At 42.8% G+C, this 19,571-nt stretch overlaps 1 protein-coding gene across 1 annotated transcript; it reads right to left on the bottom strand.

Annotated features, from left to right (window-relative positions):
* Nucleotides 1-2,297: 2,297 nt before the first annotated feature.
* On the bottom strand, nt 2,298-12,362 carry LOC136045651 (myeloperoxidase-like). The gene is made up of 11 exons (XM_065731675.1): nt 12,269-12,362; nt 10,289-10,412; nt 9,272-9,401; nt 8,334-8,534; nt 7,931-8,246; nt 6,627-6,787; nt 6,201-6,453; nt 4,852-5,022; nt 3,504-3,741; nt 2,836-3,050; nt 2,298-2,731 (listed from the first exon to the last, which is right to left on the bottom strand). The coding sequence occupies exons 1-11, from the start codon at nt 12,285-12,287 to the stop codon at nt 2,682-2,684; spliced, it is 1,878 nt and encodes a 625-aa protein (XP_065587747.1). The 5' UTR covers nt 12,288-12,362; the 3' UTR covers nt 2,298-2,681.
* Nucleotides 12,363-19,571: the final 7,209 nt, after the last annotated feature.

Below are 19,571 nucleotides of genomic sequence, written 5' to 3'. Positions count from 1 at the left end.
TCAGTTCCTCATCCATTGAACAGTCCAGCCATCAAGTCCATACCTTTCCCATTTGGATAGAAGGATGTTGTAATGGCCATGTCAAAATAAATTTCCACAGAAGAAGAAAAACATTTAAGTGGAAGTGATGAAATGGCAGTCTGCTTCCTTTCCGAGAACTGCTCTGCCTGAGCCCCATGGATGGGCACTCAATGAACAGATGGACTATACTTTGTAATCACAACCCTGAGAGCTTCTCTGCAGCTTGGACCCCGGGCAGAGGAGGACCTTTCCTGTGACCATCGCTGTGTTCTTCATCACCTTTTCTCACTGAAAACCACCAAGATGGTGACACTTACCCCAGGGCCCATGGCCATCCTGCCTGAGGTTGTCTTGGAGTTAGAAGGTCCCTTGGCCCTCCTTTTAGGCAAAGCAAGGTTTTATGCACCATGATTGGACAGACCTTGAAAGCATGAAAGGAATGTGCCCACAGGACTTAGAGCTCAGAGACAAAGTGCAGAAATACGCAGCTTGAAGCCCTAGTCTTGCCCTGAAAATCTGATGATTTTTTTACACAATGTATTTTTCAATCCATACCCATTCTGGGATCTGCAGCTCCTGATTTCTGGATAATTCCTTGTTTTGCCCTGTCTTTTCTATGTCCTCAGTACAATTTCTGTTGTAAGTGAGAGAGAATAGAGTGCCAATAAAGTATAAAATAAATACATTTTAAAAGCTTGATGTCACGGTGTTATCCGTGACCGTGACACAAGGGAAACCGAGATTTGTATGGTTTGTATTGGAAGAGACAGCATCTCTTCAAGTTCTGGGACAGATGTCTGACGTGCCAGAGTGGATGCCAAGGGTTGATGAGCTCATTTAAGTATTTTATTAATGACCATCAGAGCTGTCTCTGTGTTCAAAATGCAGCTGCCATTCTCCAGTGTCTTCAGAGACCAAAATCTCACTGCGAACTGAAAGCAGCCCCTAAAATTAAACTTCTGTGCAAAAGAAGGACATAACGGGTATAAAGGTTACACAAACTTGTTGAATTCTGAGTGGGACAAAGAATAATGAATTTGTTTTAGAAGGCTAAATTAGCGTGTAATAAACTGTAATTGAGAAATTATAATCAAGACAGCATTTGAAACTTGTTTCAGGCAAGCATTTTGGCTTCCAGATTTGCCACCCCTTCATGATGGGAAGTAGAAACCATCTGCTTTGACTGTGCCTCTAAAGTTATATAACATGGAGCACCTTACTGAGTCTTGTTAAACCCTCATCAGTTTTAGGGCAAGAGATGACAAAACATCACTGCTCTGCATGAAGAATTCACACAGAATTTTACACAACCGTGGAATAATCCCATCACAGTACAGCAATCACAACAGCAGACTCAATCTTGAGCTCTTCTCTGAGGAACAAATGCCAGAGGCTCTGTCAGCAGCAGCTGACTCAGCACGACACATGGGCAGCAGACTCCAAAAAGCAGCTGAATGCCACAGTTAGGAATTTCCAGCACTGGCTGTAAGTGCAAGTTCAGAAACTGCCCATGAAGCAGAAAGGGCTACTGAGCATCAGAAAGTCCTTGCTGGACATCTACTTCTCTCCATATTTCTATGTGACTGCATAGCTTAAATAGTAATAGGTCAATGGGAACATCAGGGCTGATACCTGTGTCTTGCTTTACACCTGAAACACTGTGGTCAAAAAGTACCTCCAGTGTGCTGCAACCTAGGCCCTTCAGAATTGTGCTTTTGGGGACAAACTCATGGCACTTGAGGAATTTTCATTCTGAGCTGTTGGTTTTTAATGCCCTGCAACTTCACTGCTGCTGGGTTATGAAAAGGCAGCTCAGCTTCCTCCCAGCATGGTGATAAAGATGGCCACAGGAAGCAGCTCAGTGCATTTCACTGACCATAAGATGAAGTTAATAAACAAATCAGGAAACTGCTATTTTTCAGAGGGAGGGGAAGTGACATTGCAGTTAGGTTCCCAAAGGACAGAGTGATGTCCCCACAATTCAGCCCTTACACCCAGTGTCTTTCTCAAACACCGGTGTCTCTCTCCCATACCATGAATCATAGCATAGGAACCTCATGGAGATATGTGTGCTCTGTGCAGAAGGACAAGGTAGGCAATCCCAACATGATAATCTATATGTGGGTTGTGAGAAGGAAAAATTCAGTCCTGTCCCTTCTGCTCTGTCTTCTGCATGTTTTTGTTCCCTTCACACCCATTTCCATGTGGAAGAGCTTACGCCAAAGTATGTCAGTAAGGGGACACAGGTAGTTGGCTGTATTTTTTTAATTTTTTTATATAAAGACACTTCTGTACTGTCTTGTATCATAATCACTGGCTCTCTGTGTTAGACTACTGTTATGTCAGGCCATACATGGTCAAAACAACTCCAGATAATCCTCAAAATACCATAAACCTTTAGGAAAGGCAAGGGGAAAGCAGAGGCTTAGTCTGGAGGAGTAAAAGTTTGAATTGGATTGAGTAATCCTGATGGATTTCTTCATGGACATCTTTTCTGTGAAGGAGGACTCAGGCCGTCCCAGAATAGATTACCTGACTTGGAATAAATTGCTGAGAGAAGAACACAGAAAATCACAGGAACACAGACAGATTGGATTGTCAGGGATGTTTCACTGGTTGAAGAGGAAGAGCTATCTTCTAAGGGAAGGACTGCAAGGAGATCAGGCTGACAGTGTGTCTGAGTGGGGCTGAATGGATGGTCGAAGTGTGCCTGGGGGCAAGATCATCATGATAATCTTACTTATGTTATTTCTTTCTTAATTATTTTATATTCTTTCTTGTAGAACATCTGAACAAGGGAAATCTCCTACATACCTTTGCTGCCCTTCTCAGGCTCGTCTTTCCAGGCTGAGAGATTGAGCATGTCAATTTCATGGCAGTCAACAAAGTTCTCAGGACTGCTGGTCCTGAACATGTCCCTGGGTAACTTTTTGATATGGGTATTGTCACAGATCACTCTTGACACTGAGATTTTTGACAGTTCTTCCAACTGCTGCAGAGTGAAAACACCTGGGTTCTCCCACCAGAACCTGCAATGATATTTTCAGAAGCAACTTTTACAGTGTCCTTGAAGGTGTTTAGTGCTGTCTATTTCCCAAAATAGACACCTGGCTCAGGTGAATCCCTGCTCAGATCCACCTTCCTCCACCAGGCAGTTGGCACAACCCTTTGGAAAGGGGTCAGGATTCTGCCACTCTCATCTGCCTGTGCAAAGAAACTGCTTTTTTAACATAGCATCACTGGGACACAGTGACTGACCCTTCCTTTAGTACCCTGAGAGCAAATGTCACTTCAGACAGAGACTACTGCAGGTCATCCATGGCCTGGAGTTGGTGTTCCTCAGCCATGTGGTTGTCTACAAACCAGCTGTTAAGAAAGAGCCCTTTGTCAACTGAGGCTAAAACCAAAATGTGAGCCCTGCTGCAAGTACTCCGTGATATGTTGGAGATGAGATGGGGTGGCATGCTCTCAGAGCTACCTACCTGTCCCCATCACGCAAGTTCCTGAACTGAGTGCCAATGATGCAGGCCAGGAGGGGCCCAACTCTGCCCTGGGGAATGAAGGGCTCTGCAATTGCCCCAATCCAGAGGTCAATATTATCCGGTGTCCCATACAGGTCGATGAACTTCTTGGCCAGCTTGCTATTGCCCAGCACCTCAGAGAGCTCATCCACTGTTTGAGGCTGGGAGAGCCCACAGAAGTGCCTCCAGGCATTGTAACCTGCAACAACAGGGACAGAAAGTGGTCAGAACCTGTGTTGTCCACACATCTTCCTAGGCTAAGAGCTAAACAGACCCTGCACCCTACATCATTAAAGGTTCTGGAAGATGTTCTTTGCTAGATAGAAACAGACACAACAAATGCTATGTTAGGGTTAAGGCTTAGTGTTAGTATTAATTTTAGGGTCAGAGGTAGAGTTAAGGGTTAGAATTGGGGTTGGGGTTTGGTTTGGGTAGTGCTAGGGTTAGGTGTAGGGTTAAGGTTTGCTGCAGGGTGAGGGTTTTGGTTGTGTTAGGGTTAGTGTTTCTGGGTTAGGTTAGGTTGATGGTTGCCCTTAAGATTTAGGGTAGGGGTTTGTTTTAGGATTAGGGTTAGAGTTTTCATTAGGCTTAGGGTTTGGTTTTATGGTTAGGGTTAGTTTTACTGTTATGGGCTGGGTTAGTTTTAGGGTTATGTTGAGGTTTGGTGTTAGGGTTAGTTAGGGTTTTCAGATGTCTTTTAAGGAATGCATACACTCATTTATTTTGTGTCTTCATGCTCTGCCACTGGTCCAGCATAACTTGTCAATTCAAGCCACTTGGTCCTGAGCATGACTAGACCAGCTCTTACAGTTTTGGGAAGCAACATTTCTAGGATTAAAATCCTAGAAAATAGCACCTCTGTGTTTGTGCTTACCCCAAAAACACTGATTCCTCTGCACCATGAGGAGGCAATTACCAGTGAGGGTGCATGCCACTTCAGTTCAGAGCTGTGGGGTGTCTGAAGATGTGAAACAAGTCTTGGTGGGCAAAGAGCATATGCTTTGTGGAGTTCATGTGAAAACGGAGCTTGGTTGATTGGGACTGTACCTGCTCTGCCCCTTACTCTCTCTTTGCCCCTCACCATTGCTTCTATCCATCTTTAACAAATTATTCCAAGCCCTTCTTAAAATCTTTGTAAATTCCTGAGAGAAATATCTTTATAATATAGAGACTTCTTCTTCCCTGAATCTGACTGTTTATCATTCCATCTAAGATTGAAGTATATATATATATATATTTCCCCATGGATGTGGAATAAGGAATAAGGAAAAGGAGTATTGTCCACAGCACGGGCTTTGAGTCTCCTTACCTGGAAGACCATGGTCTCTTCCCCGTTGCAAGTTCAGAGCTGCTAGATCCAGACCCATTATCTCTGTTTGTTCAAAAAGGTGGTTTTGGAGCTCCTCAATGAGCACTTGATTCTGTTTCATCAGTTTTGCATGATCAACCATCATGCCACGCATCAATGGGTCGATGCCACCTGGATGCATTGCAAATCGAGAAGAGACTTTTTGCCAAGTTCCAGCTTTGGTGGTCTCTTCCAAGCAGATGGAGCAGTGCTGTTTTAGATGTTTTTTCTATTCTGAGCAGTGTGTTCACCTAGATTCACATTTCCATTCCAACATACGAAGGTGCTTATGTACGAATCTGCAAAACCCAGTTGATGAGGCTTCCCCTTAGCAACTATACTGATTACTTCTCCCATTCCATCAGCCTTCTATTCTGCATACAAACATCCACTTGTTACCCACCAGGACCTCCCAGTCATCTTCTGCAGAACTGCTCCTCAGCCAGTCAGTTCCCAGCAAGTACTGATGCATGGGATTTAGTCCAATGTTTTGTTTTGCGATTTGTTTTTGTTTTGAATTTTTTATCCATTGACAAATATGTTTTAGAACATGAAATGTGAAATTAACAGTTTTTTGTCCTTTTGTCTATGTATTTTTCATAGCCTTTAAGAAGACAGAATCTCTAAAACAGCAAAAATGACTGAATTTGTATACTTTAGAATGTTTTCCATAGTAGGATAATTAGCTTTGGAAGAGACAACCATCTTTCTTGGGAAGATTCATGCCTGAAGACATTAACTGTCTAGGAGTTGGATCTACAATTCCCTTCAGAGTCATTAGAAATCACTTATCCCACCTAAGCTCAGTTGGATTTGATGCAGTACCCTCTGACAATGCCTACTAGTTACAGAAGTATAGAAAACAATTTGTTTTGCTCGGCCTGCACTCTGATTGAGTAATATTTGGCAGTGTGAAAGAAAGTACAGAATCACATGTTCTGATGTAAAATCCTCTCCAAAGTGTCTCCTCAGGCTGGAGTTGGTGCTTGGTAACTTTCAATGGTCTGAGTATTACAACATGCAGCTTTTGGCAGGGCTCCTTCACCTGTGTACAGTGCACAGCCAGTGTTGCTGGTCTGAATTTGGAGGCAGTTCTGCAGGACTGCCCTGATGTCCCACATCTAGAAGGCCAATGAGCCTCCTGGGGAGACATGTCTGCTTTCAAGATGAATGGCACTATAAGTGGTGAAACCAATAAAATAAATAGTGCTAACTTTATGGAGTCTATGCTTGGGTGTCTTACCAACAAGCTGTGCCTGAGTATCTACTTCAGGACCAGACCAGGACTGCTGGCAGCCCCGAGTTCTTACCTTCCATTATAATTCTCCATGATGCACAAAATGTCAGATGAAGAGGGACACGGGAAAGTGAACCCATAGGCTGAAAGCTGTCATCTAAACGGGATACAAAAGGCTGCACAGAGGCATGACCAAATCGGAAGGCCAGAGAGAAAACATTTGACACCGTCGGATCCACAGACTCATTGTAACCTCTGTACAAGGGTATCCACTTGCTGGTCTCCTCTGCAAGCAGAAGTGGTATATAATCTCTGTATGTTATTATCTGAAAAAACAAAAGCAGAACAATCAGCAGCTGCAGCTGCAGCAGAAATGACATCAAAATCAAAGAGAATGTGGAATCTCCTTGAGTTCTTGAAAAGATTATTTTGCTGCATTTGCACGAGGAAAATCAGTTTCTAGTCATTCTGCTGATAGAAAACATGCAGAGGTCAGTACCTGGGTCATGGCAGCTATGATGTTTCGACTCTCCTGGTAAAGCTTTTCTCCATCCCAGTGAGGATTTAACTTTTGCAGCTTTGTAACCAGGCGATTGTGCTCTCGGAGAAAGATAGTGTGCAGAGCAGAAAGTCCCAAGTTCTCTGTAACCCGTTTGTCACCTACAAATGAAAGTGTCTTAGGAAACTGGTCAACTGCTTTGTATTTCCACAGCATATTTTGATGATGATAGGACAGATGGGTAGTGCTCTTGGCAGTAATGCTTGTGGTGAAGTTTCCTAGCAGTCATCAGTCATGCCAGAAATTTGTTTCCAGCACAGACCAAGCATTCTCTCTCTCCCTCTCCAAATAATTTAGCCAAAACCATTGGAGAATAATAGAATCATTAAGGCTGGAAAAAACCTCAAAGCCCACCTAGTCCAGCCACCCACCTACCACCAGTATTGCTCACAATCTTCCTTTGTACAGATGTTTGGTTTTGAAAATTTGTCTCAGCCCCACCTTGGAGAGGTCTATGAATGTGCTTTCAGCAGAAATGGTGAAGGCAACTGGAAGGCACATGAAGTCCCTCTGATGACTGAAGGTACAAACACCATGTGTCTTTGTGCAGCAAAGGGCTCTTCTCATGGGAAACGGAACACTAATGTGCAGTGGGGACACACTGTATTCCTATTACTGACTTTGGAATCTTCACATTTCTAACAGATGTGGGTTTTTTGTTTGTTTGTTTGTTTGTTTTTTAATATCATGTTAATTCTGGACCACTTCCTATTTTAACAATTTCTCCTTTCAAGTTTATTCAAAATTCAGGTTGCAATTTGTAGACCTGTCTTCAAATGTAAGTCAGGATATTGTTAAATATTCAAAATTTAGAATGCTTTTCCAGGGAGATTTATTAACAGAATTTAAGAGCTTTTAATTGATAGTATTGACTGAATTGAAAATGGAATGGTGAATTCTAGGTAAGAGGGAAAAACATCACTGATAAATTTTAAACTCTGGTACATTTTCTATTGAAAAGAAATTCCTATCTTTTGAAAGGGTGAATGATTTGCTGTAACTCTTTCTGGAAATGAAAACAAAATCACTTCCATGTTAATTTAAATGATCACTGTTCAATTATTATTCTTTTTAAATTTGTGAGTGCTCCCTGTCTTTCACTTGTTTATTCAATGTCTTGCAGTGCCTTGTGCAAATACAAGGAGACAGTGGACACTGGCCATTAATGATCCTTTCTGGCTTTATGGACCACTGACATATCTTCACAGTTCCCAGCAGAAAACTGCTTTACAAATGCACCTTACCAGCTCTAAAGCAGGGGATGTTCATGCTCTTGTTCGTGAGTACACAAACACTTTTTGTTTTGTTCTCAAAGGGCAATAATTCCAACCCAGCATCAGTAAAATTCTGGTTCACAGCCATCAGGCCCAGCTGGTTTGTCTGATTCCTAAGGCTCTTTGCCACAGATTCTTCACTGCCATACACCATGCTGGCATCAATGAAGGAGGTGACAGCATTGATCTGCTCACGAGTGAATGTCCGAGGACTGCACACAGAAGCCGACTGGATGAACGGCATGCAGGAATTCGATCTCAGCATCCGTGGGTCATTGAGGGGAAACTAAAGGAAACAAACAAAAGCAATGGCTCAGCAAAAAGCCATGTGGTTTTATCTATTTGTTCTGGGACAGAATAAAATTCATGGTACCTTAATTGGGAAGCAAGGGGACCTGAAGGTGCAGTCATCATTGCAGTGAAGCTCTGGGTTTGCCCCTATGCCACTGGAAGGGGCCAAGTCTATGTCGTGGTTGACCCATTGGCCCCACTGCATGAAGAAAAGAGAAAGCTCTTGATCTTGAGTGATGTTCTCATTGGCTGTATGAGCAATTTCATTAGACACTTTTCGAACCTGCAGACAATCAAAATAGAGATGTGTGTGACTGTCTGTACCAAAGGGAATTTACCCCCAAGTCTAACTTGCATTGTGAGATCATGGATAAAGATGGTCTCAAATGAGCCCTTAAGAGTTCATTATTGCATTAAACAGAACCACAACACGCCCCATTTGGACCTAAACTTGTGTGATATACAGTCTCCAGCCCTTTGGCGAGCACTGTGTTAACTCCACAGTCACCCAGCCGAGCCACACAACTCACAGCAGGCCTGAGCTCAACCTGAGGGATATGCATATACCCAAAAAGTCAAGAAGATGGCTGAGGAGAGATTTAGATTAGATATAAGGAAGAAGTATTTGCAATAAGGGAGGTGAGGCACTGCACAGATTGCCCAGACAGGTGACAGGTGCCCCTTCCCTGCAGGCAGCCAAGGTCAGGCTGGAGGAGCTCTGAGCACTGATGGAGATGTGTCTATCCTATAGAGTGGGACCAGGTGGTCTTTAAGGGTCCCTTCCAATCTGAATGACTCTATGAGGAGCACCCAAATCTTACTCTTTGTACAAAAATCCTGGCATGTCTGAGCTTTTGAAAATGCTTTGATCTTGCCCATATTTTGTGTAGTAAAGTACTTGCATCATTTTTTCTCTGTCTCTGACAAACACACATACCTAAGACACATCTCAATTTGAGAAAATTTGCAGCAAGGTTAGTGTTCAAGTAATGTTATCCAGACAAAAATAACTGTTCTCACCAGTGGGAGTGGAAACCCATTGTAAAGCTTTCCTTCGCTTGCTCCTCTGGGAACAGACACTCCATCTTCATATACTGCTGGGAGCCAGCGAGCGAATGCCCAGTTAGAAACCCCCAAGTGGGAACGCTTTCTGGAACATCAGAAGAAAAGCCAACACCAGTATTATTTCAGAAATGAACAGGCTTGTAGATATAAATCATAAAATCGTTAAGGTTTGAGAAGACCCCTGAGATCATCCAGGCCAACTCCCCACCTGATTCCTGATGACATCATACTAGTCTTATTTGGAATTTCTGTCTCTGTAGCACCTCTGTCTCCACTGCTGCTCCACACAAACTCACAGTCTCACAGTATGGCTATCACCAACTATCAGAGGAGCAATGTCCTTGTCCATCTGAGGCCACTGACCAGGAAATCCTCTGCTAAATCCTACCAGTTTTTTCACATCCCTCTTGAACTGTGATGTGTCCAAACCTGGACCTTCTATCTGCTGAACCAAATGCTATGGTCCAGTGCATCACTGATCTTATTTGTAGTGTGAATGCACAATAAGTGTATTGCTGAACATATCTGTGCTGTTTCATGGTGTGCATCTCAAGCTGTGCAAGAACCTTTAAAAGTGTTCCCATATCACAGTGTGACATACTTGGTGGGGTATACTCACATTCATGGCACTGATTCTATGCTTTTAAAAATATTTATTGTGTACGCAGCCTAAGACATGTTAAGTTTGAAATCGACACTCACCAAATTCAAAGCGTGGTTTCTCTCAATGGCTGAGTGAATTAATACTATTATGCCACAGGAGAGGAAGAGCAGTATTCTGGGAACTCAAGAGGATAAAGGCTGGATTTCATGGCCCCCAAATATTCTTTTCACCTTCCCCCACTCCCAAGAAGTTATTGGGAAGAAGTACATGAAGAGCGATGGACTCAAATCTGATGTTTTCAGGACATGAAATCTTTTTCCTGCCTCTACTAAGTAGAAATGAAACATCTGCTACATCACAGAGCCTACCTGTTGTTGCACTCTCCACTAATAGTCCGGTAAATGTCATCTTCTGGGCATTTAATGGAGCGAATCTGATAGTCACACCCAGTTTCTTTGGAAATCATCTCCTTCTGTTTCCTATCCAGCATGTCTGTGAAAGAAAGGATGCAAAATGACATCTGCTTTTAAAAAAATATGTTTTATCTTCTCAGTATTCTCAGCTGATGTTTGATACTTTCTGTATCATTAATAATGTCAGCACCCACTGCAGCAGCATCAAATGTTATTTCAAGTTTCTTCCAATTTAAAGCAGGAGAAAACACACTCTTATTGTGGAATACATTCTGTCACCGATAGTATATGTATACTTCAGCTCTCAGCACAAGATTCTTGGTGTGTATCACAGGATGGGCCTGCACTGAGTGTCAGCAACAGTATCCCACCAGGTAACACTCCTTCTCAAGGGTTTTAAATGTCCAGTGGATTCAGTGAGCTCAGTGACTGAGCTCAATGACTAGTCCATGGGGAAGGTTCATTCACTGTCTTTAGGTACCCAGAGTTATCCAGAGGTTAACTAGCCTAGGCATTGTGACATTGGTAGAGCTCAGGTCATGATTCATCACAGCAAACAGTCTCCAATTATCCTAATTTTGCTTCAGATATTAGTTCCATGGCATTTATTGGTTTAAGAACACGTATCCAAAAATTAGCTGTGAACCAGCTGATATTCAGAAACTGAATTCCCCAGAATAACTTGTGCCTCTAAGTCTCTCCCTGTGCCACATATCATCAGCTCATCCAGAGTTACTCTGCCCAGGTAACTAAGTCCACCCCCAGTAAACAAAGTCCAGTATGACAGTATGCAGTAGTCAGTATGCAGTGACACAGCTGAGCATGTGCTGGGTGGGGGTTAGACTTAGGGATCTTAGAGGTCTTTTCCAACCTTACTGATTCTGTGATGTTCTCTCCAGTCAGCTGCCAAGAATGTGGGTTAAAACACCGCCATCCAACTTCCTTTACCTCTCTAATGAAATGCTGTAGTCAGCTTCAGCCAAGACAAACTCTATCCCAGGAAAAAGCTCTGATGAGATGTGAGACATAGTAGTGGGACAGTGAGGTTTAGAAGTGAAGACCATAGAGCCTAGCTCTAATTAAGTCTTTCACACTGGCAGATTGTCCATGTCAGCTTGGTGGTTGGGGACACTGCAGCCCCATCCATGGAAGAGCTGCACTGCAGCACAGCTGAGCCCGGAGAGCACACCCCTGAGCTGTGAGAGGGTTTTGCTCTAATCAGCAAGGTTATGTGACAACTCTTTTCTTTGTTCTAGTAATTAATCCACTGCAAAGAAGGCAGGGTGCACTATGTAGATATCTGGAAGGATTCAAAAAGCCCAGTTTGTTTGATATCTCAGAAGCATTCAGGCAAAATATAGATAAGAAATTGCTAATCTGTGGATCCTTCCTGTTCTCTACCATGGCAGGACCAGGCCACCTAGAGGCATGCTAGCTGTGAGCTAGGTCAGAATTGTGAGATATAACATCTGGATAACATCTGGATTTTCACTGTTATGTTGAGGCCTAAACACTTAGGTGGATCAGCAGTGGATCAGCTCAGGAGGTGTCTCAGTGTCTCCTGCCACTCAGCCCATTACGTCCCAGATTTATCCCCCTTAGTTTAAGCAACCCTGTTACTATTCCACTCACCCTAGGCTGCTGTTATCATCAAAGACAGGAGTTGAGATAGGCAGTGCCAAAGCTGATGACTGAAACACTAGGTGGTCTGGGTTATCTTTAAGCATGGTTATCTTTCAGACTCTGCACACCCAGCACCCTTCAATCAGGTGAGGCCAGCTGGGTCTCTGTGGGGAAGGGCTTTGTGGCCAGCTATCAGGATCATGGCAGGGCTTCATAATCAGCTACTTGGGTCATGGCAGAACTACACTTTGACACACATGTCACGATAGCTTTTCTGTTTCTGGCAAGATATTTTGGTCAAAAGCATGTTACCTGTAATGTTGGATCTCATCCTCCCAGACTGCTCCAGATTTCTTTTGAGGAGCTTCAAAGTAGTTTCCAAGTAGTCAGCAGCACGGACTGCAGATCTGGTTCTTCCTACTGGATCCTTTAAGTGCTTCAGGAAATCCATCGGGCTGGCAAACTCTTCCCCTAGTTTTTGCTGTAAGCTAAACAGAACAGAGTCTCATGGGCTGCTTACTCTGAAAACACCTCCTCTGTCCTGGGGGGTCGGTAGAACTAGCAGGTCCCCAGGCACACTGTGCTCTTCTACAACAACCTGACTGCTCCTCAGATTTGCACACAGAACCACAGAATCACAGGATCGCAGGGGTTGGAAGGGACCTCCAGAGATCATCAAGTCGAGACCAACTCCCTGCCAAAGCAGCTCCACAGCCCAGGTTGCACAGGTAGGTGTCCAGGCAGGTCTTGAACACCTCCAGAGAAGGAGACCACCACTTCTCTGTGCATCTCCAGTGCTCTGCCACTGCACTGGGAAGAAGTTCCCACACACATTTGTGCAGAACATCCTCTGCTTCAGTTTGTGGCCATTTCCCCTCGTCCTATCACCACACACTGCTGAGAAGAGTCCGGCCTTGTCCCTTTGCCTCTCACACTTTAAGATCCCCTCCATCTCTGAGTAAAATTTTGGCAAATGAGTCATTGTTATCCTTTTCAAGTTTGCTTCACATCCTTGTCATAGTGAGACCTGTTAATCTATGTGAAAAGCTATAAAAAATGGTGGTAAACTGAAGTTTCAGTGATGGGATTTAGGATGTCACAATATATATTCTATGAGCAGAGAGTCTTGTATATATTGCTTCTGTTTCTGGTCACATGGATCATTTGTAGAGAGACATCACCCCAGAGTTCATCCTCTACTGCTAGCAACATCCACTTCTGATGCTGTGGGCCAACATTATAAAACAAGAAACATTTCTTTCCGAGCAGTCCTCATAAATTTTCTGTTACTGGCTTATATGCCTTCATGCAAAAAAAGACTCACCATTTCCGGGCACGTAAATACGCCGCATCCACCTGCTGCTTGGCTTCACTAATGGTCCTCAGGAGAAATGAGTCTGATAGTATTTTTGAGCTCTCTACTCAAAATGAGAAAAATAAAAAACAGAAATTGAGGATATGTTGTATATACCCTAGGAGCTCTACATCCCACTGCATTACATTCCCACTGTAAATTCAGTGCTACATTCATACCTTTATCTGTGTTCCTCTCACTCATCTGCCTGACCCCACTGTTGAGGTCCTGAAAGTTATGGGATTACAGATGACCACCAAATTATAGTTTATTTTCTATGTCAAATGTGACTGTCTTGACTTCAAGAGGGCTTCAGGAAGTTACCTTTCTTATTCAAGGTAAAGCAGGATATTCACTTGGGACATGCATAGAAGAAATCAAATATATGGTCTTCCTTTCATAAAATGATACTCATGTCCTTGGAAGATCTAACATAGATAAGCTATTTAAGCCCAGGCTTCACTGCTAGTCAGTAGATTTCAAATATATATTTCAAACATACTAAATTCACCATTCCTGGAGGTGTTAAAGAACTGTGGAGATGTGTCACTGAGTGGCATGGTCAGTGGGCACAATGGGATGGGTTGGGGTTGGATTTAGCTATCTTAGAGGTCTTTTCCAACCTTAGTGATTCTATGGCTCTATACCAAAACTGTAACTAGGTAATCAGACAGTTTGGACTCAAATCCTCCACCCAACACCACATATTTTCAAGCAAAAGAGTGAGAAACAGAAAATTACTATTTAATGAGGAGTGTGATGCCCCAACTGAGGAAAATGTGACGATGGATGCCAGGAGAGCAATTCCCAGTTTTATACCTAGAGGGAAACAAAACATCATTCTCAATTCATGGTAATTGAATGTGCAGGAATTCTGTGAACCATCAGAAGAGGTTGACTGATGTGCTAGCAAAGATCCTCCAGCATATGTATGTATACGTATAGCATACATACAATGGCAGAGTGGCTTCACTGGAAGGAGATACTTTACCAAAAGGTTGCAGTTATATATATAAAAAAGTCGTTTTGTCAACATTTTAACTGTTTAGAACCTGAAATAAAGGCAAAATACAAAAGAATTTGTTGCAGTGGGGAGGGAGGAGATTTCTCTTTTTCCACTTCTCAAAATAAGTATGTTTCAGGTATGCTGGGAGAAGAAAGTAAGAATGAAACCCTCTCTTCATGCTCTATCGTCTTATCTCCTTAAGCTCAGCCACGGAATGCAGCAATACCAACGGCAGTGACATCAAAATGGCTTAATACCGCTGTAGAAATAAAATGCACTGATCTTACCTGACATCTCTGCAGAACTGGTGAGATTAGGGAAGTAACCAGTCTCATATAGCACATGCAGCAGGGCAGGAATCAGCTGGGTCTGACCTGGGAGTGGCCGAATGGGGAGAAGTTGGGATCAGATTGAGCCAAAAGGAAATATCTGCTGGTTTACTTGCCTGGATTAAGAAAGGTGCACAATTCTTCATCCCTTTTTTGTAAATGTTGACTTACTTTTTGGCAAACCAGTTAGAAAAGGAAAAAGAATAAAGGCACACAGTTATTTTCTGCTAGGTGAAAGGGATCATCTGAATTTTATGAAGGTAAGATATGGCAGTGGGATTTGGCTTCCTTTTCCCTTTTGATGGACCTATCTGGAAAACCAGAAATACGTCACTTTGCCAAGAGGAGTTTGCAGGGTATGCTGAGGTCCAAAAGAGCATGCCTGCCTGGTGGACCTGTGGGCTTACATGCAACATCCATGCCCATGTCCTGTAGGTTCTGAATACCCCATGTGAACTGCTGAAGTGCACAGAAGAAAACTGTGCATTTGACAGAGCACTACACAACACTGCAAGTGGTAACCTGCCACCAAAATTCACAGATCTGACAGGAGTGAAGAAAAGATGTCTACATAGAACAAAAATTGAAAACTGCAACCTTACTGTAAAGTGACATGACTGGATAAGTGCCATTTGAGGTGATTGCCAAAATCTGTATCCAGGAAAACCGAAGTTGTCCCCTATTTCTTCTTCACAGTGCAGTGATGGAGCACTGGAGCTGCCCAGAGAGGTGGTGGAGTCTCCTTCTCTGGAGACATTCAAGACCTGCCTGGATGCCTACCCGTGCAACCTGGGCTAGGGAGCTGCTTTGGCAGGGGGTTGGACTAGATGACCTATAGAGATCCCTTCCAGCCCCTACAATTCTGTGATTCAGTGATTTCGAACTGCTTAGTAGGACATTCTGTACAGTTAAAAGTAGTCAGAACAACAGTGATTTGGAAATGAAAATCAAATTAATGCTGATTGCTGTGGATGGCGAAGACTGAACAAAGAACAATGCAGTTGCACAGAACAAGATGGAGCAGTAGGAGGAAGGGCTGCACTTCCATGAGTGGACATGAAGTTGAGAGAAAGAACTTACTTCTTTGAACAGCAGTGAAGATTGTTTCAAAAGACAGTGCCGAGGACCGTAATGGGGAAAAAATCCTACTCTTATCACTTATGCCTGGTATAACTGCCATCGCAAAAGAGCACTCTGGTTTAAATTCAGTTTAAGTAACCAAAGTTTTAGACTCAAATAATCCCTTGGAGAAGTCCACCATTTTACCAGAAGGATCATGAAGTACTGACAGACTTTGCATGTACTTTAGCATCCCTTACCAGTGATTAAGAGCTTAAAGCAAATCCTAGGGTATAAGTTAACATCTTCCTGCTCTTCCTCCAGCAAATTGCCCTCAGTCTTTGTCTTTGGTGTAGGAGCAGCAACTTCAGACTGTCCAAACCATTTAGGGGATGTGAAATCCCTACTTCTGCAGCACTGTGGATTATCTCTGCATTCTACTGGGAAACGAGGAACAAGTGCAAACTCATATAACTTGAAACAAAAGATTATCCGTTGGAAATAAGATAAATATTCTGGAAGACAAGAAAGAACCATCATTAGATGATATTTCTATACTGTATTCATCTTTAATCTCTTGATAATATCAGCTCAAGATCAAATAGGTGAGAAGGATGAAAGCAAACCTGTTATTGTGGAGTAATAAATTCTATTTGTCAGTAGCTTAAGAGCCCAAACATTTTCAATGATAAAAAGACTAAAGCCACCACAATGAATTGTCAAATACAGGGTCTAAAGTAGTCAAAAATAAAGAGGTTATTTCACATAGGAAATAACTGTGAAACCTTTGAGAACAGGATGAGTCCAGAGATTTGTCATGCACATTAACAGGAGAAATAACATTCCAAAATGTATTAAACACAGTGATACCAATATGGATTGAGTATTCCAGAACTATAAACTGCTGACAGATATTAGAGAACCTTAGAATCACAGAATTATAGAATTGTTTAAGTTGGAATGGACCCTTAAAGGCTATCCCAAGTCCCCTGCAATGAATGGGGACACCCCCAGCTTGATCAGTGCACTGAGCCTCCTTCCCTGACCTTGGGTGTCTCCAAGGATGGGGCATCCACCATTTCTCCGGCAAACCACACAGCATGTTTGCTTGGTTGAATTTTCCTCTCCTATGACTAACTCAATCTATGTCTCACATGAAACTACCAGACATTAGTGGACATTGTAGTATAGCTGCAGTGTTTGAGAGAGACCTAGGGATAATCCATGTCTGAATAACAGGTTATTTAGGTAATTCTACATCCATGAGGTTCGATTTTCTTCTAGGTCAGATTTTTGATGCTTGCTTACAAGAATGTAAGCACAGCCAACTGCAACTCACTTGTGGCACCTTCTTCTTCTTTCTCCTACTGCTCTGATTGGCTTGGCATGGCTTCCTGACAAGTCATTGTTGACACTTGCTCATCACATTGGCAGTTAAATCAGACACTTTGTCAAGCACTGAAAGAATTTCCCAGTTCCTCCTTCTGAAGAGAGGTACCAGATCAGTCCTGCTCAGTGTCCTTTGTTTTGTCCTCTGAGAAAAATGTCACAGACACGAATTTTCTGTCAAAGAATTTGGGACAGTTTCCTTAAACATCAGGCTCAACAATTATGTGAACATCTAACTCATGTGAATTTGAAATGAATGCACCAGGAATTAATGTTGCTCTGTTTGATCAGAAATCAATTACTGTTTAGAAAAAACCCTTTTCCACTTCAGCACTATTATTTATGATTATTATGGAGATCATTATATCAGCTATTGTGAGGAGACTGTCACTCAACAGGAACTTGTTACAGGCGATCGACTAAGTAAATCCCAAAAGGTTAAGTACCCAGTCCTTCCTACTCTCTAAATATTTTCACAGACCTTATGAAGCCAAAATAAACAATAAAAAAAAAGAAAATATTAGGAAGAAAACTGCAAGCAAACATGCATTATATTAAATCAAACATATATTTTGGTGAAGGTTAGGTTTGCAGGAACTGAAAGTGCAATGCTCTTTTTCCTCCTCTAAAATGAAATTCAAAATGATAAAGCAGAAGGTTACTTGAGTCCCCGTCCTTTGCACTGCAAATGTGACACTGGATGTGTCCTGCACCACTGCTCAGGTCTACTTGTGTTACTCAGGGCTTTCAACTGCCCACCTCCAGCTAGGTGTTGCAGAGCTCTGGTGCAATCTTTTGAGCTTCAAGAGAAAACTGGATAGTCTGCCCATCAAGGCTGAAGTCCCTCAGCAGAGGATACAGGATATATGGGGAACCAGAGCATTAGTTATTGATTAGTTAGTCTATGTCAGTCACAAGAGGTCCTCTATAAGTTTTCCTCTCTGAGTTCTGAGTGAATAGTTCTCTTCTGGACTCTTGCAAACAACAAGATCTTTATAGCTAAGTAACTCACAGACTCAAAAAGAAAAATCTTATACTCTTTATTTCCAATCTTAACAGCAAAAAGGAACATAGAATCATAGCTTGAGTTGGAAGGGATCCCCAAAGGCCATCTGGTCCCACTCCCTGCAGTGCAGAGGGACACTCACAGCTCCATCAGCACTCAGAGCCCCTCCAGCCTGACCTTGGCTGTCTGCAGGGATGGGGCACCACTGCCTCCCTGGGCAATCTGTGCCAGTGCCTCTCCACCCATAGTGTACAAAACTTCTTCACTGTATCCAATCTAAATCTCCCTTCTTTTAGTTGTAAACCATTCCCCTTGTCCTGTCACAACTGAGCATGCTAAAGAGTCTGCTCCCTTCTTTCTCTGAGAGGTTGCTATCATGTTTCTCCTGTTTGGTACACTTCTGATTTTCCCACAAGCCCTTTCAACACCCATTTTTATTGCACAGAAAGATTTATATATCAAAATATATATTATATGTTAAAATATTTTTCATGTATAAACTCCAAGTTTGAGTCATCATTCCTCAAGATTAACAGGCTTAACTCAGGTTAAGGATTTAGTCCAGGTACAACTTCAAACCTAATCTTCATGTCAAAGACATATTCTTCCTGTATTTCAAATCATGGTTTTATTTACTTACTACTTAGAGCCAACAGCCTGTCTAAGCCAAGCCTGACCTCACCAAGGGCACTGTGGCATGGAGGAAACCACCACTGCTTCACAAAACCTCCTCTCCAACAGAAGCAGGGCAAAGCTTACAGAGGGATAGAGTGAGCAGGATAATACAGAACAAGTAACAAGTGATAGGCTCCTGGCACTGGAATTCTTAGATAAGCAGAGGAGGAAAAGTTCCCAGTGGTTCAGGAGTGACATTTAATCAAAAACAGTTTGCCCAGCTTTCAAAGAACCATAGAATCATTCAGGATGGAAAAGACCACTAAAGTCATCAGTCCAACCCCAACCCACCATGCCCATTGAACACATCCCTCAGTGCCACATCTCCACAGCTCTGGAATTCCTCCAGGAATGGTGACCCCACCACCTCCCTGGGCATGTCCCACCCTTCCCTAGGAGCAACACTCCTCTAGAGCTTGTCCTTTCCTTCTTTTTCCCATGGACTCAACAATTCTCAACCACATGAAGGAATGCTGGGACGATCTGTGCTTGTAAGAGTTGTTTGGTGCTTACAGTAGGTCTCCTTTCAAACACAATAAGTTGTTGTGTTGTGAGCAGTGAGACACTGAAGCACAGCTGTGTGGTCGTGACAAGGTGTGTTCAACATTTTGCCAGACAGTTGGGATGTACCACTGAGCAGCAACTGCAGACAGCCAGCTGTGCCCAGCAAAGCCAGCACTTGATAAAAGCTGTCATTGTTTTCTGAAGCTTGGAAGACAAAAGTGGAGTTGGAGCATATTTCTGAAGAGGCAAAGTCTGTCTCATGAGTGCTGCTTTTGTTGTGGTTTTCTTTTCTT

The sequence above is a fragment of the Cyrtonyx montezumae genome, unplaced genomic scaffold, assembly GCF_038088225.1.
Source record: "Cyrtonyx montezumae isolate F1298 unplaced genomic scaffold, pur_monq_1.0 scaffold_15, whole genome shotgun sequence".
In the NCBI taxonomy this organism is placed as follows: domain Eukaryota; kingdom Metazoa; phylum Chordata; class Aves; order Galliformes; family Odontophoridae; genus Cyrtonyx; species Cyrtonyx montezumae.
This window is presented reverse-complemented; position numbering and strand designations above follow the sequence as displayed.